Source organism: Aspergillus novofumigatus, assembly GCF_002847465.1.
Source record: "Aspergillus novofumigatus IBT 16806 chromosome Unknown P174scaffold_5, whole genome shotgun sequence".
Classification (NCBI taxonomy): Eukaryota; Fungi; Ascomycota; class Eurotiomycetes; order Eurotiales; family Aspergillaceae; genus Aspergillus; species Aspergillus novofumigatus.
Window position 1 is genome coordinate 914,503 of NW_020194278.1, and position 15,539 is coordinate 930,041.

At 50.2% G+C, this 15,539-nt stretch overlaps 4 protein-coding genes across 4 annotated transcripts; 2 read left to right on the forward strand and 2 right to left on the reverse strand.

The window, feature by feature from the left end:
• Positions 1-2: 2 nt before the first annotated feature.
• P174DRAFT_442474 (uncharacterized protein) lies at positions 3-3,702 on the reverse strand. Its single transcript, XM_024827584.1, has one exon. It carries the CDS (start codon positions 3,309-3,311, stop codon positions 222-224), a length of 3,090 nt encoding a protein of 1,029 aa, XP_024681212.1. The 5' UTR covers positions 3,312-3,702; the 3' UTR covers positions 3-221.
• A 568-nt stretch (positions 3,703-4,270) lies between these two features.
• P174DRAFT_432006 (uncharacterized protein) lies at positions 4,271-6,972 on the reverse strand (the record flags this gene model as incomplete). The annotated part of the gene is made up of 2 exons (XM_024825726.1): positions 4,271-6,246; positions 6,285-6,972. 2 exons carry the CDS (start codon positions 6,970-6,972, stop codon positions 4,271-4,273), a joined length of 2,664 nt encoding a protein of 887 aa, XP_024681213.1.
• A 2,580-nt stretch (positions 6,973-9,552) lies between these two features.
• On the forward strand, positions 9,553-10,611 carry psf3 (DNA replication protein PSF3; the record flags this gene model as incomplete). Its single annotated transcript, XM_024823503.1, has 6 exons — positions 9,553-9,594; positions 9,652-9,720; positions 9,771-9,829; positions 9,892-10,081; positions 10,157-10,265; positions 10,322-10,611. 6 exons carry the CDS (start codon positions 9,553-9,555, stop codon positions 10,387-10,389), a joined length of 537 nt encoding a protein of 178 aa, XP_024681214.1. The 3' UTR covers positions 10,390-10,611.
• A 1,529-nt stretch (positions 10,612-12,140) lies between these two features.
• On the forward strand, positions 12,141-15,348 carry P174DRAFT_421669 (uncharacterized protein; the record flags this gene model as incomplete). The annotated part of the gene is made up of 6 exons (XM_024824970.1): positions 12,141-12,279; positions 12,354-12,437; positions 12,493-12,570; positions 12,658-12,944; positions 13,001-13,819; positions 13,885-15,348. The coding sequence occupies 6 exons, from the start codon at positions 12,141-12,143 to the stop codon at positions 15,346-15,348; spliced, it is 2,871 nt and encodes a 956-aa protein (XP_024681215.1).
• Positions 15,349-15,539: the final 191 nt, after the last annotated feature.

Sequence of the window (15,539 nt, forward strand, 5' to 3'; positions counted from 1 at the left end):
TCGAGAGGAAGAAACTAAGTAAATATAGGTGTCAGGACTAGGTAAGACCTGGAGAGAGGAAACGCCATAACGCAAGTATGGATCACTCGGTCACCATGGATTAATTTAACCAAGAAAGATGTAAAATAGGGGGTATAAATCATGTATATGTACTCGCCACACTTCTCCTCCGTGTCGTGATATCTTTAGCTCGGCAGGCTCGTTGAGGTGGATGGACTGCATCATCCGGGAACAGCTTCTTCAGGATTCATTTGCAAATCCGCTTCTCCACATATCGACTGGTGGGCGACATCTCCATTTGTTGGTATCATGGTCGGCGATTCAGCCGCGCTTGTTCCTCCAAAGAGGTAATCTGGCGGAACCGTATATACAGTCGGGCTCACATCAGAAAAGGCCGTGAAACTCGCGCGATTCGACGATGAGTGATGATGAGGTGGTGGGCTTCCGCTGCTGCTACGAAGGCTTCCATTACTGCCACCCCAGGCACCGCGTCGCAGTTTCAACAGGGCGCTCAGAGACATCTCGTCGTCCATGGTACCCATATCAACAAGTTGCGCCAGCCCTGGACCGGAGATGGCGGGATTGGAGTGAGCCGCACCGTGCGCGGTCAATGAAATGACCGAGTTTCGCGTGCTCCATTCACTTCGTTCAGTAATAGGAGTCAAACTGGGTTCTCGGAATTTGCCTCGGCTGCTGTGGTTGCGCGAAATGCCTTCGACGCCACGCGGACCGAAGTATCCCCCATTGGTAAGTTCTGAGCTGTAGGCCCCATGAGCCTGGGCGTAAAATCCAAACTCTTGCCCATAGAAGCCTTCGTCGTCGTTTTCCAGCGCCTCCGCATTGGCAGCAGCGATGATAGGATCATCGTAAAAGGCATCATCGTCGTCGTAGTTGAAATCGTCAAAAACCTCTTCAAAGCCCATTGCATCCATAGCCTGGCTCAGATGGCTGTCATCTGAGACGAGCCCCGAGTAAGAGTCCATAGTCTGGTTCGTTCTGGCAATGCTGTCCTGGCCTAGGGACCTCTCGCTCGCGCTTGTGGTGCGCTTGAATCTGTCCATGTTGGCAGTCTCATTGGCGGCCTTCTCCAGCGCGTTGTGCAAGACCTCCAGGTTATGTTCGGATAAGACCCCACCATGAGATTTTGTTGTCGTTAGGTTATGGGTCATTTCAGCGTCAAGTCCACCATATCTGGCAACTGCTGCGTCTCGGAAATTACTAGCAACGCTTGGTGCGTGCTTAAGACCATCCTTCTGATCCAGTTCGGGACTCAGGCTGTGAGGTTCAGGTGCTTCACTTCTTGATCTAGACTTGTCTTCCGTCTGGTCCGTCGTCCCCGGTTCAACCGGCGCGGTGGGTACAACTGCCGTCTTGCGAGCATACAAATGACTGGATTCGTCATCGAAAATCGATTCATCAAACGTTTCGCCGCCTGGATCACCAGCCAGTTCGCCAAATTCTCCGTCGTCAAAGTACAGGTCGTCGTCGTCTTCTTCGGTTAGCTGCGATGTAGAAGAACGAGTTCCCGTCTGCATTGCGCATCCTACTGCTGCCGATTCTGAAAGGGTTGTTGGGGGAAACGAAGTGACTTTGTCTTCGGTGACAGAGAGCTCGGATACCTGAGGAGCGCCGCCTTGATCCGATTGCAGATTTATGTCGACTGCCGGACCAAGACCCGGGGCGCTGATGGGGCTCGCGACGACTGGTGAGAGGCCAGGCGCATACCATGAGGTAGTCAATGCGGCCCCAGGGCCGGAGAATCCACTGAACTCATCTTCTTCGGCGTCAGTGTTGACCCCAGGGATCTTTTCTTCCAAGCCGTCAAAGTCATGAAGGTCGTTGTCATAATCGTCTTCGACGTCACTGTATTCCCTGTCTTCGAGCTGAGCTTTGGCCCTGCGTGCCGCTTCTTTCTCCTTGTGCTTCTCTTCCAGTAGCTTCTCCTGTGCCGATGACTCAACTCCGTTCATGTCAAAGCTGAATCGGGACGCGTTGCTTTTGAAATGTTTCGGTAGGCCAGATGACTGATGGAGTATTATTTCAATTGTATCTGAATCTTGCTGAGCCGCTGGCTGTTCTTTGCTCTGCGGTCCTGCTTGGGGCCCGGACTGAAGAGGGATTGATTCCTCAGGATGTTCCTCATGATCGGGTAGTCGCGACGGGAGTCGCCTTGCAAATACAGGGACCGATTGATCATCGCTATGAAGAGACGGGTTTGTGAGAAGCGATGACTGTAAATAGGCTTTGTTGTCAACCTGTAGCACATTCTGATCGTCCTCGAAGTGCTCCTTGAAAACTGGGGAGTATTCACTGTGTTTCTTCCTGTGCTCGCTTGATTGAACCACTGCATCCCTCCCATGCGGATGAGACACATTCTCAGTCTGCGGCGTATTGTACGAATTATACTGATTTGCAGCATCTTGTAAGAGCACTGGGGCTGTGGACAGATTCCGGCGCGGACGAGGGGCAGAGAAGTCGTGCACGATGTTTCCGCGTATCCTAGGATCATAATCATCGGGTATGGCGGGGACCACGTTTCGAGCTCCGATGCTGATGTCCTCCGCTCGGAGGCCGGCCAATTGTGAAGAGCGCCGCCGGGCCAGCAGAGACATCGGGTTCAGGAGGTGAAGCATTGCCTTCCCAGATTTATGCGATGTATGTTCCGCGGACACGTCCCGGTCGGTTTGACGACGGTAACTCGAGCCTTCCGGCCTGTATTCCTTGTGCATTGTATTCGATTTGTCAGCGGTGCTTGTCAACACGGGCGTCGAAGATCGCTTAATATTGGCGTCGAAGGATTGATTCTGAGAGTTCAGCAGTCCTTTACCGAAGGACAGCCGAAAAGGCGAGTTCGGCTTCGAGGAATCACTGTCGCCATACTCGGGACGGGAAGCCGTAATGGACACTTGCGACGAGTTCGGCTGAGCAGTCAAATCCAAGTTCTTTTCGCGGCCTTCTGGACTGGATTGAGGCCGCGCTTGCTTGTCCGAAGTAGAGGACGGTACTGCCAGGTTGGTCGCAGCAGATGAGAGCGCATCTGTCGAGACTGTAGAACCCACACCATGTCCCTTATCAGTATCGCCATCTGCAGGCGAGTATTCGCTCGAAGTAAGGGGAGTCAGCGTATCGGGGCACGGAGATGATTCCTCAATCGTAGTCGCAAGGATCGGCGTGTGCTGAATAACCGGGAGCTGAGGAGGGTTGCCGTTGCTTTTGCCTCTTGAAGAGGCCGGTCCGGACGATGAGATGGGGGGTGCACTCGAGCGACGATGCTCACGTCGCCAGTAGGAGAAGACTGTGGATGGTGGCATGATTATCGGCGCCCCAGCACCTACAGTGCTTCCTTATGAGTGGTCTCTCCGTTCAGGACTCATACAAATCATCCATTCTGCCTTCGAATTGGTCGTTCGCGTCCTGTTGAGCTTGCAAAGGTGATAAAATCAATATAATGAGCTGTGGGGCTCCTCTCAACCGTGCACGGGTCGCTGTTCTAACAATAGTTAAACAAGCAGAGGAGATAATTTGAGGAATTAATTATTAGATTAGGAGGGGGAACTGGTAAATATCCGGTATTTAAATGATAGAATCATCCAAAGTCATGATAAAGAAATCATTCATGAGAAGAACTATTGCCAATAATGAAAACTGACTAAGGGGTCAGCCATGAGAAGAAACTAGGTGTTATTCCATTATTTATTGTTGCTGTTGACAGAAACGGTGGAAGAAGGAATGTCATCCGTTCTCTACCTTAGCTTACCTACCATCCGAAAGCGGATAATCATCATCATCATCAACGGGTCAACCCAAACTTTCAGCACAAAAGTCTAATGATTGCAACTATATCATTTGATTCAACCAGTGCTCTAGCTAGGCAATACTTATTTCAGACTCTTAACATCCATCAACCTCACGGTCTGTATTGAAATAGTTATGTTTTTTGATGGTCAATCATGCCTTGGGTTGGTTATAACATCCGCGAAGTAAATGCAGGCCGGGTATACCTACATACGGAGTACTGTAGAGCTGCTCTTTCATGGAAAAGAACGAAATGTTGAATCAATGCATTTATCAGGAATGTTCTCAGAAGAAATTGAGTTTACACAACACAAAGCAAAATCGCTAATTCTACATGGATATCACCAATACAATGAGGGCTTATGCTTTCAATGCATCACAACCATGGAATACCGCTCAGAATCAGACGCAAGAGTGTAAAAGAAATGAAAGAAACAACAGCATCAAAAGCAAGACTGAGGTGGCTAGAGGAGAATTATCGGATGCTTTGCCTCCAACGATCAATGATCTCCCGTTGGCCATTATCAATCACTGGCTGCAGGACTTTGGAATGGTAGTTATGAGGCATAGCATAGCTCAGATGATTCATCCCCAAGATAGCATCGCTGTAGAATGTATTCGGGTGCACCATCCCAAAAGTCTGAGGATTTGCCGCCGCTACTCCCTGGTTCTGCGCAAACCCTGCCGGAGCTGGATTCCCAAAATTTAATGGCAGTTGCTGTGTTGATAGACGGTTGTCGTATGAACGCTGGTGGGTCGGTCCACGATGAGCAGCAGGCTCGTTCGTTGGCGGTTGCCCGACGCTGATCGGACGGGCATGAAGGATGTCCGCCATACTTCTCCGGTATCTTGGAGCTTGGGTCGCCTTCTTCTGAGCGGCGGCCTCCCTTCGAAGCCGCTCTCGTCGTTGAGCCAGAGTCTCGTCTTCGGGCGCGGCTTCGGTTTCCTTGTCCTTCGGTTCGTCCTCGTGAAGATGGCTCAATTCGGCAAGAATTTCACTCGCGAACTCACTCTCTGCGACAGTGCTGGTGCGGTCCTTGGCTTTCAACCGCTTAAGGCGCTGCGCTAGGGTCTCTCCCTCGTCTCCACTGTCCGGCTGCGCGGGCTCCGGCATATTTTGAGTGTATATGGTGGTTGGGCGCTTATCAAGGCTGGTCAAGGGCAAGGGCTCTCCTCGGAGCCTCGCGCGACGTCTGCTCAGCGGCTCACTCTCCTCCAATTCCCTTTTCTCCATGAGACCCAATGGTCTGGCCTCGTCGGGGGCATTGGCTTTCTCAGGGAAGAGCACAGCCAGGGGAACATCTTCATCCTCATCCTCCTCGTGCTTGTGAATGTCGGGATCTTCCCAAGCTAATGTAACTGGCTTTTGTCGCCTGTGCTCACTTTGCTTCTGCGCGACAGCCTCAAGCTGAAGAAGGGTGGAGTGCATTCCATTGGAGACAGCGGCTGTCCGCCGCCGCTGTTTAAGTTCCTGCTTTCGCATTTCTAGCTCTGCTAGCAGAGTATTCGGGGGACCTGTGTATTCGAAATCTGGTTCGTCCTCCTCCTCTGATTCTTCATGGCCCGTCTCGGAATCATCGCTCTCTGACTGTTCATCGTAAGCATCATCATCCGCATGTAGAGCGACATCTTCATGTCTAACTGCAGCGTCTGCTACAGTTTGCTTATGTAATGGATGGGACGCGATGGAGGCCGCTCTGAGGTCAGGATTGGAAGCGTGATACTCAGAGACGAGGTTGCTTCTAGACGCACGTTTCTTCCTTTGTTCGGATAGATTCGGATGGGACGACTTGGGCCTGGCGCTCCGATATACATCTGACCCTACGTTTCCAGCGAAGGGATGTTCTGTAAAGGCAGTAACAGGGGCATGCGCGGAGGCATCCAGTATACTCTCAAGCGTTTCAACGGCCGAAGCCTGTTTCACTTCGATTTCCAGCGGTGCGGCCGGCGTGTCGAAGAAGACGCTCGCTCGAAGTTGAGGAGGCAAATCTTTGTAATTTTTCTGGCCGTTCGCTTCCTCTTGAATTTGACCAGACAGCCATGGCGCGGATTTCCTGTTCTCCGGAGCAACTGTGCTGAGGAGCTGGGTGCGACGTTTCTCCCGTTCCCGTTCCGCGTCACGTCTTTGCGATAGCCGAGGCGGTAAATTCAGCATCATCGGAACAGGCGCAGGGTAGTATACCATGTTATCTCCCACCTGTGGTTCCTTGTACGACTCGGAGCTACTTGCGAGAGGCGGTCGGGTCAGCGACACATGGCGCATGGGGTCCGGACCTTTGTCAACAAAATGAACGCCGTCAAAATCAGTGAACAGAGCCCTCGCTTGTTGAAAGGTGTCACCGGAAGCTGCAGACGAAGGCCTCTCAATCTCGTAGCCTGCACCATGACTGTGTCGATCAGGAAAATCGGCGGGGACTGGGGCGAGAAGGTCTCTTGAGGCGGAGAAATGTCCTCAGGGGCAGTCCCAAACGCAGGCTGAGTGAAAATACCCTCATTTCCACTTTCCGACACTTGCGCCAAACGAGATGCAGAACGAGTGGAGCCCTGAGGGCTGGAAATGTTGTTCCTCAAGGGGTAGCCTTCCGTGTTGTATTGGAGAGCAGAGTTGGAGACGGAGCTGCACGAGCGCCTCTTCTGCTCGAGATTCATCTTTCGAATCTCACTCGCAATATCCGCTGAGCTCGAGCTCAAGCGTTCCGCACTCCTCTCCAACCTCTCCACATTAGTGACATACGCTCCTTGTAAGGACTGGAGATCTGGCGTCGGATGACTGAGAGGTACCGGCGTATCGGTGATGGGAGTCCGCAAGGGAGGTTCATCGGAGTCTGTTTGCACTTGTGGCTTGGAAGTAGTGTCGAGCGGAGGAATCACGCGACGAAGATCGTCGGACCGTCGATCTGCGCCAGGGTTCGTTTCCTCGTAGTCGTCTTCCTCGACCATGTCGTAACTGGTCGATGTCATGGACCGTAACATGGAGCTCAAGCTGCCAAATCCGGTGTCCTCAGCGGCCTTTGCTGGTTGTAAATAACTCCCTCCTCCGATGTGCTCTGTATCTAGGGGCAGTGACTGAAAGGTGGGGCGCTGTTGCGACTGCGGCGATGGACTGCGGGAGGCGTCAGAATCGGTCGCATTGGAGGCCACTTCGACGTCGGCCTGGGAAACGGCGTTGTAAGCCATTCTCTTTGGTGGTGGGGAAGTAGTGGACGTCCCCAAGGGCCATCAAGAGCACAAGGCGGCCCGTAAAATCTAGTGGAAGTGAGGAGGATTTATGGATAATTGCTTGGGAGATTTTGGAAAGAGATAAGGCAACCCTCATGCAGTAGTGCACAGGAGTGTATCAAATGCAATACTTCTCAAAGGAGGCGGGTGATGATATTAGAGGAGGAATGGAGAGATAGGGGCAAGGTGAGAGTGTAGGAAAGAGGGTGGAAAACACAAGAAAAAAAGAAACAATAATATGGACCTTCTAACGGAGCAGATAAACAAAGGAGAGAGAGAAAAAGATGAAGAGGTAGACTAGATCAATCGTTGGAGAAGTAATGAATTGACTGACTGAACGATCCATCCTTGGATAAATTAAATCGTATGTATGTACGGAATTGTAAGACCTTGACCCCGGCTATCAGGATACAGTGCTATATTTGGATGAGAAGAATCTAGGTACGTACCTTACTTAGGTGCTAATGTTGTACCTATTTGGTCCCCATACCGCTTGCATGATTATTACACGGCCGTTACACTTACAACCCAACTGTGCCCAGGTACGGAATACCTAAGGTAGCGGGATAGGGCTAACTGATACTACCTACCTTACCTGTAGGTACCTAAGGTGGTACCTGGGTAAGTATCTGGTACTGCTTACTCCGTACCTTGGGTACTTACCCATCTCTGGCTCGGGATGTGACAGACTCGAATATACGCATAACAATGGAGCAGAAAAAAAATTTCTTGCAGGGTATGATGTAGTCAGAGCCACATTTGTGCTCAAGTCTTCTCAAAAACAAGGAACTGGAGAAGGGTGATGGTTTTCAGGCATCTTACAACTTAGAGAGGGGTCTAGCACCTCCTAGTCTCGAGATAATACATGCCTCCTAGCCAGTGAAATCAGCGGACAAGAACTGAATACCTAGGCTAGACCCGATTACTCGTAGCTAGCACTCATTTAAAACCCAGCGCTAAGACATGCGATAATGAGAGATATGACTTGAAGACCCGAACAAACAAACAAGGTAGTTGTCCTATCTTACACAGAGAATGCTGAGATTTGTGAAAGATGGATTTCAGACTGCATGGCTGCGCATTAAATTCGGGGACAAAGACGGATGGCAACAGATTTTGATTCTTGGCAGATCACTATCAGTCCGAAAACAGAAGGAATGGTGGTACCGTACGTATTCCAACCTCCCCTCCCCAGTTTTCCGATTTTACCCCGTCATGTTGGGCTTCACGAACCAGGTATGATTAGAGCGATAAGCTCAGAAGGCGATCTCAATGCGCCTTGTTATTGAATCGGTACAATGATAGGGCTTCTGCGTTGGTACACTATTGGTGGTGTTATCTGCCGAGCTATCTCGACAATGGCTATATAGCTACCTCTCTACCTACAGAAGGCATGATCAGGATGTAGAGTAGCTGCTCCGTACCTATCTAGATATCATCAGCTTAAGACCTACGGCCTCGAGATGATTCCAAGTCGGAATTCATGAATAATAAATAGACAGTTCCCAGTACCTAAGACATGTTCGCAGTGTGACTGCCCGGTGGAGTCGCACTATTTTAGATAGCAAACACCCTATGGTCGGCCCTGAAAATCCCCAGTTCTAGAACCTCCAGGTCCGTCCTGAGATGGTAACAAAACCGTTCTTCCTCGAACCGAGATTTCATGCTTTCTTCCTCTGCTCATCTATATCTACATCGGTCCGCCTATTCAATCCAACCTGACTCCGTTGACTTGCGACTCTTTCAATATGATCCCCTTGAGTTTGTGAAGAGGCAAAGGAAGAAAAAGATCAATGTCCACGTAGGTTCATTGTGACCTCGGGTCTCAGTACAGCGTACCTTCAGTAGTAAGACATCTTTGAAAACTTTGAAATCGCTTGTCAGATCCTCCAGAGTAAGCTGCAAGATGTCGTCCTTCATCCATCGTCGACCTCAGAATCTTCATCCAATATCATCATTCAGGGCCCTCCTTGTTGACCGTATTGTCGGGGATGCATATAGTTCTAGGATGATCATCCGGCGCTATGCTTCGAGATGGTTCTAGGATTAAAAGCCGCATCCAAGGCAAGTTCCTTCGTAATTTCCAAGATATGCTTCTTCGTCGGTACCGTCAGAGTTCGAGTCCACTGGATAGGCAAGGAATTTTCTGAAATTAAACAAGCCTGGTACCCTTGAAAGGGGAGATGGTCCAAGATTGGCAACAATATCTTTCGGGCAGTGGCACGGCATCTATTGAACCTAACTTGAGGAATGTCTTGATAACGTTAATTTTGGCTACGAGATTGTCGAACATACTCCGTAGACGCTACATGACGCTCTTGAGATAGCCGAGTGAAGCATACGATGGTCAAATAATTATGAAGAAGTGCCAAGAAGTACCCAGTACGGATAGCAATGGACAATCTTAAATTCTTAATTATGTTTATCACGTGATCGCGCGACAACGGTACGCGCCGCCGACCAAGATAGATCACAATTAACGGCATTGCTCTTAAGATTGGCATCTTGACCATCGTACTACTCGGAGAAGACTTCAAGATGTCCTACTATGACGTTGACTCTATCCTGACAGACGCACAGGTATGCCAGTCTGCACCTTGACAACTTTTTTTTCTTGATCTAACGATTGCATACCAGAAACTGCCCTGCACATTTGAACTTGAGGTGCCCGGGCTTGGCATCTTGGAGGGCAATCCTGGAGAAAATGTGAGTAAGGATGCTCCAGGAGAACGACTCAGAGTTTGACGATTGCATAGATCAAGGCAGGAACTCGGATTGATCTTCCATTATGGCTTGGGGTGATGTTGTCAATTGGGTCAGGATCTTGCGCAGCATGTACTATCGATGAAGTAGACTCCCGCTAACTCCGAAAAAAAGAGCACGTCTGGGAACTTCACGATTAGTTACACTTGACCTTCCATCGGCATTATCAGACCGAGTAGTGAATGCGCTGAAAGCCGATCCCCGAACCGTGGATCTGCGCTCATTGGCACCGCACTTTTACAGTCTGAGCGAGCGGGTGCTCGATCTCTTTGAAGAGGAAGAGATGGTCGACGTTCTCATCAACGTACGTATAAATCCATCAGACTGCGTGGAGTTGACGAATTCCTCTACGTTTCTCTGCTAATTTTGGTCTTCATAGACATTCAAAAAGCGCGCAGCGGAGATTGCTGACCACGCGCATAACCCCAAGGGCGCTTTAGGGGAGGGTGCAGATTTTCTTCGAGGACTGGATGAGACGGAGAGGCAATGTATGTAAATTTATCCCCTGACACGCAATTCCCGGCTATTGACTACCGTCAACTAGTGTTCCGCGTGGCCCATGATAGCGCAAGGGAGACACGAATCTGGGCGGGGGAGGCCAAAAAGAGATGATACAGCCAATTTCAAAATGGTTGTTAGGAGCTGAGCTGTGCTCGCTCTTAGTGTGTTAGGGAGAATTCGTTTTGATTAGTTCATGATGGAGATCCAAGATATTGATTCCATGGTATCATTTCGTTGGTGCATTGGGCTGGGCGTTTAAAGCATGAACCTCAAGATATCGGCCATTAGTCCTAATTTCGAGCAAATGACTCGCGATTGACTTAATAATGCTAGCCTACGTGCAGGTCATGGTTGTCTGTGTCCTTTGGGATCCAATATTTACCAGATGGTTTGAGTAGCACATCATTGGAATAGCTTGCTTTTGGGGACCATCAATTGTCTCCAGTAAACCCAGGGAAGAGGAGCCCAACGTCATCGTGATTGCTTAGTATGAATAACTAGTAGCAAGTGACCTGGTTCATTGCGACTTTATATCCACAGAACACCATTTAATATGAGCATGCTGTAGTTATTTAAGCGCAATTGTGACTGAATATATTTCAAAGCAAATACCAGTATCTGCGATGGGGCAATAATATAATATTAGTAGCCAGGCAGATCCTCTTGCCTAATAACCAATAAGATAACTTCGTGATATTCCTATCGTGCCGCGGTCTATTGAAGGCGCAGTTAGATACAGCTAAACTACCTACCTAGATCTGGCGTACCGCACATGGGCAAGTTGTGGTTCACCGGCACACCCCGCCTTGTGGGGTTGAAGCATATTCCATATTCCTTTTGTTACTCTACTCTGTACTATGAGCAATTGAGCCAGAAGGACTCATGGTACGGAGTACTTCCAATTACTGAGTGTATCAGTATCTTCAAGTCAATTTGAAGGTGAAAGGATATGTGTGACAATGGCAGATTGCTCCTATATGCCAGAGTTCAAAATTGACTCCTATTCACGATAATAGTCGATAAGAGTCCAGCCCCTGAGTTTTGACAGGATGAAAGGCTAGTCTACTCCGTACATAGAACTTTAGCCGTGCCTTAGTCTCATTGCTTACTCTTTAGTGGACACTAGCACAAAAAGGCCAATGATGATGGGCAAGAAATGAAACCCCATTGGTGGTTTCTTTGATCGTCCAGGAAGGGAACTCCAGGCTACCCTTTCTCCAAAAACCGATATCCTGACAGCGGAAGTGAATGATGACGGGCTCAATTGCCTATCTTATCTGAGGTATGAGGATGACCATCGACGATACGGAGAAGAGTGACAACAATCGCAATTCAAGGGATAAATATCAATAGATCGGCCACTGCTTGGATGCATGGCAATCGGTCGCATGGCAACACCTGACATTCCCCGACCAGACCCCATATCGTGGGAGTCTCCGTTTCTTGCTTAGCTTAAAGATTTACAGACTCACAGTTGACTTGTCACAGGCGCTTGTCATCATCTTCTTCATCTTGCCCTCACTTGATATAGTGCCAATAGGCTGCATACGCTGTGCTTCTCCAATATCATCACTACCTTCCTCTCTCCTGCGTTAGGTGAACCCACCGTTCTTTCTACTCGTTGATCATTGCGCCTCCAGCCTCAAAGTTCGGGCCCCTCGCATCGTCAATCTGCCAGTACTCCGTATCGCGAGGGCTCTTTGAGTCAACCCTTGCTCAATCGATGAAGTAATTTCCCCAATTTGATGAAGAGTTCTTGCCATCCCTAGAGGACACACGGCTGGCCGTCCTGTTGCAAATTTGTTAGATCCTGCAATGTGCTAGCTAGCCAGCTGAGTGGCTCCTGTCTACATTTCATCAGCATGGATTCGAAACCCAAGCGACGTAGCACAATTTCCGTGCAATCAACTGCCCCTTCTACCTTGCGACAGTCCTTCGAGCCCTCTTCCTCTGTGCCTGCCCCTGCTCGCCGTACAGCATTCCTGAGACACTACTCAAACAGTAAGCCCGCCCTTGATTTCGCAAGTCCCGTTTGCAATACACAAAAGAACTGAGTTGACCGCCGTGTTCCACAGACAAATCCGAACCCCCAATTCCTGCAGCGCTTGCTCGTGTCAAGGGCACGTCCACTATGAATAGTCCGTCGCGATTGGATTCTGGTAAAGCGTGCCTGGGTTCTACAATGAATATCTTGGTGCTGATTGGTATACACAGAAACGTCCTGGTTCAACGGCCAGTCTCCATTAACTGGAACGCCTCGTGCCACACGAAGGAAACATGGGTCCAGATCAGGTACGAGTTATAGTTGAGCTGTCCTTGCACTCCGCGAAGCTGTGGTACCATGGAGAAGAGAATGCTGACAATTGCTGTGTGCGACAGGGACCCCGGAACCTGCTTCTACACCTTTAGTGAACCCTTCGTCTACGCTTTTACAAGACCTTTTAAGAGAGCAACGTGCGACTCGAGTTTCGCGGGGTCCGCCTCCTACAGAGGACTGTGCAGAGTACATGCCTCGTACCCCCGAACGCTCGCAAACCCAGTCTCAGACCCAGACCCAGTCCCAGTCCCAGGAAGATGCAGGTTCTGAAAGACAACGCAAGATTAATAGCGCATTATCGGCGGGCCTCAAGCAGCCACGAGAGATGGGTTTCAGGGAGATGGACCAAGTAAGTTACCCACGAGAAAGAGTCATGAGTCAAGGCATAAATTGACGCCCGGCCAGTACATTTCCAAAATTAACAAACAAAATTTTGACCTGAAACTTGACATCTTCCATCGCGCGCAGCAGATGGCCGTCTTGGAGAAAAGACTGGAACGTATGCAGCAGCTGGAGGAAGACGTTCAGCGCATGCGCGATTTAGAAGAGGAACTGCAAGAGCTTCGTGATGTGGAAGAGGACAATCAGAGACTCCGCGAGTCCAATGAGCAGCTCCGTCAAGAGATCGATAAGCGAGACCAGGCGGTCACAGAAGCCGTGGAATTGATCTGCCAACTTGAAGCGAGATTGGAGGAGCTGGAGGCTGGTGCGATTTCGTCCAGAGCCTCTACAGCTCGTCCTTCGTCCAGCAATGGGCCAGACGCAGCCACACCTAAGAATTGTGTCACTCCAGATATACCAGAGAGATCTTCGTCTAAGAAGGGCACCTTGCTAGGGGACAATAACCGAGTTTCTTCGGGAAGTCGTTCTCTCACAAGGGCCCCTTCATTCCTCCGTGAAGAGCAGCCGAGCACCGCAGCTCTACGCAGTCTCTACGTTACCTCTGAACATCCTTCACGATCTGCAAGAAGCGCTATGACGAAGACGGAGAGTATGAACTCAATGGCTGAAATTACCGAACCAGAGTCACCCAGATTGAGCGCTCTCAGTGAATGTAGCGAGCTCATGCCCTATGACACTATAAACGAGGCGCCTCTTTTCAACCAAGTCGACACTCCAGTCCACCAGGAAAAATCAGTGGGGACAAGTGAGACTACCCCGAGGCCCAAGGGCGAAATACAGGCAAGCGGTCACATTCGCAGCTCTAGCTGGAATCAGCCTCAAGTGGAATTATTTCCGACAAGTACCATCCCAAAAGAAAGGCACCAAGCTCACACCAATGCTTCAAGGGAGGCTGGCGACTACATTATCAAAGACGGCATGTTCTCAAGCGCCCTCGCCAGAAGCTACGGCTGGATGACGTCTTTGGAGGGTCAAAATTACCTCCTACTCCAGACACAATGAGTACGGCCTGTGCGTCGGGGACAAATAGATCGAATGGCAGTAGCGCCAGGGAGAAGGTTCAGCCTTACCAGCAGTGCTCTGCCGCCCGAAAACTTGGCCGGCCACGGTCTGCGGGAGAGCTGACAACGAAGAGTTCCGATCATAGAGACTTGGAGAGAATTGACCCTGCTCGGAGCGATGTGACTCTGCCTCGTCTTAGTACTGAAGAGCGCGAACCGACCCCGGCTATCTTTCCCTTGAACGGCATCCCAACCAAGAGGAACTACGTGTTTGATCCAGCTTCTCCAAAACCAAGTATGCGTTATTTCAGCGACGTTGATGACGTGATTTTCAACCCTGTGGGAATTGAGAAAGTCATATCAAAGATGGAGAAGAGCTACTACTCTCCGCCAGCCCCCATAACTCAAAAGCCAATAGCGGACGTCTCATCTCTATCACCCCCGTTGACTCCTCAAGACTGGGTCGAGGCGGCAAAGCCAGGTCCTCGCCCCACGAAGAATAGGTCTCCAGACACAAAGACCTATACCGGCCTTCCGCCGTCTAAAGCGACCGGGGCACGGGCTCCCAGCCAATCCACGTTCCTAACTCGTAGGCATAGTGTGGACTCGACTCTCCGAGACCCCGGAGTCCCAGAAAAAACAACGCTTCCTTTGCCTCCGTCAGACACAAATACACAGCCTGTACTTCAAGAACGGGAACACCGACGACGGATCAATCTTCGGCCACCGTTCCTAGGCCGTCTGGCACAGCCTCGTCGTCTTGAGCCATCCCCAATAACTGATTCAGAGGATAGTGGGGATGGTGCGCCCTCCCCTGTCATTCGCAAAGCCAGGATCGTGGAACCGCCAAAGACAGCCAAGACCGTTGAAACTATGGATGCTTCACAACGGGTTCACGGGGACCTCTACGGATCGGCACCGACCTACGCTGCTGCGAATAATGCAAACAGCCCCAGCAGGACTCTTCCCCATTCTTTCACAGAATCGAACTTCTGGTCACACTCATCAACTGCCAGACCATCAACGTCCGCCAGCAAGGGTCATAAGAGACGTAGCTCCCTTGGCATCTTTGGCTTTGGCTGGATGAAAAGTTCGAGCGGAAGCGGTTCTCATCATAAGAAAGCTGGAGCCGACTCGACGGTAACTACGCAGACCACCAGCAAGGAACGGCCGATAGCCCGGTGGAATCCTGACAGCTCCAATACCTTACCCGAGGCAGCAAAGAGCGTCGGTGCATATGGAGCTTTTCAGGATATGTCAGCTTCCGTCAGACATATGGCTCAAAAGCAAGACGACGACGATTCGACGCGTCGGCCGCGATATATTGAGCGAAGAACCCGTCGACCTTGAAGGATACGGCGGCGCAATGACAAAAATACCCGAGTTTGGGAATACATGACCCGTCCTATGCCACTTTAAAATCTTTTATCACGTCGCGTGTATCTCATGCATGACTGTTACGACCTGCTTTGATACCCGAGCCTTTCCTTCAGATAATTCATGTGGGACTGTACGACTACCGATTGCATGGGCGGTTTTCA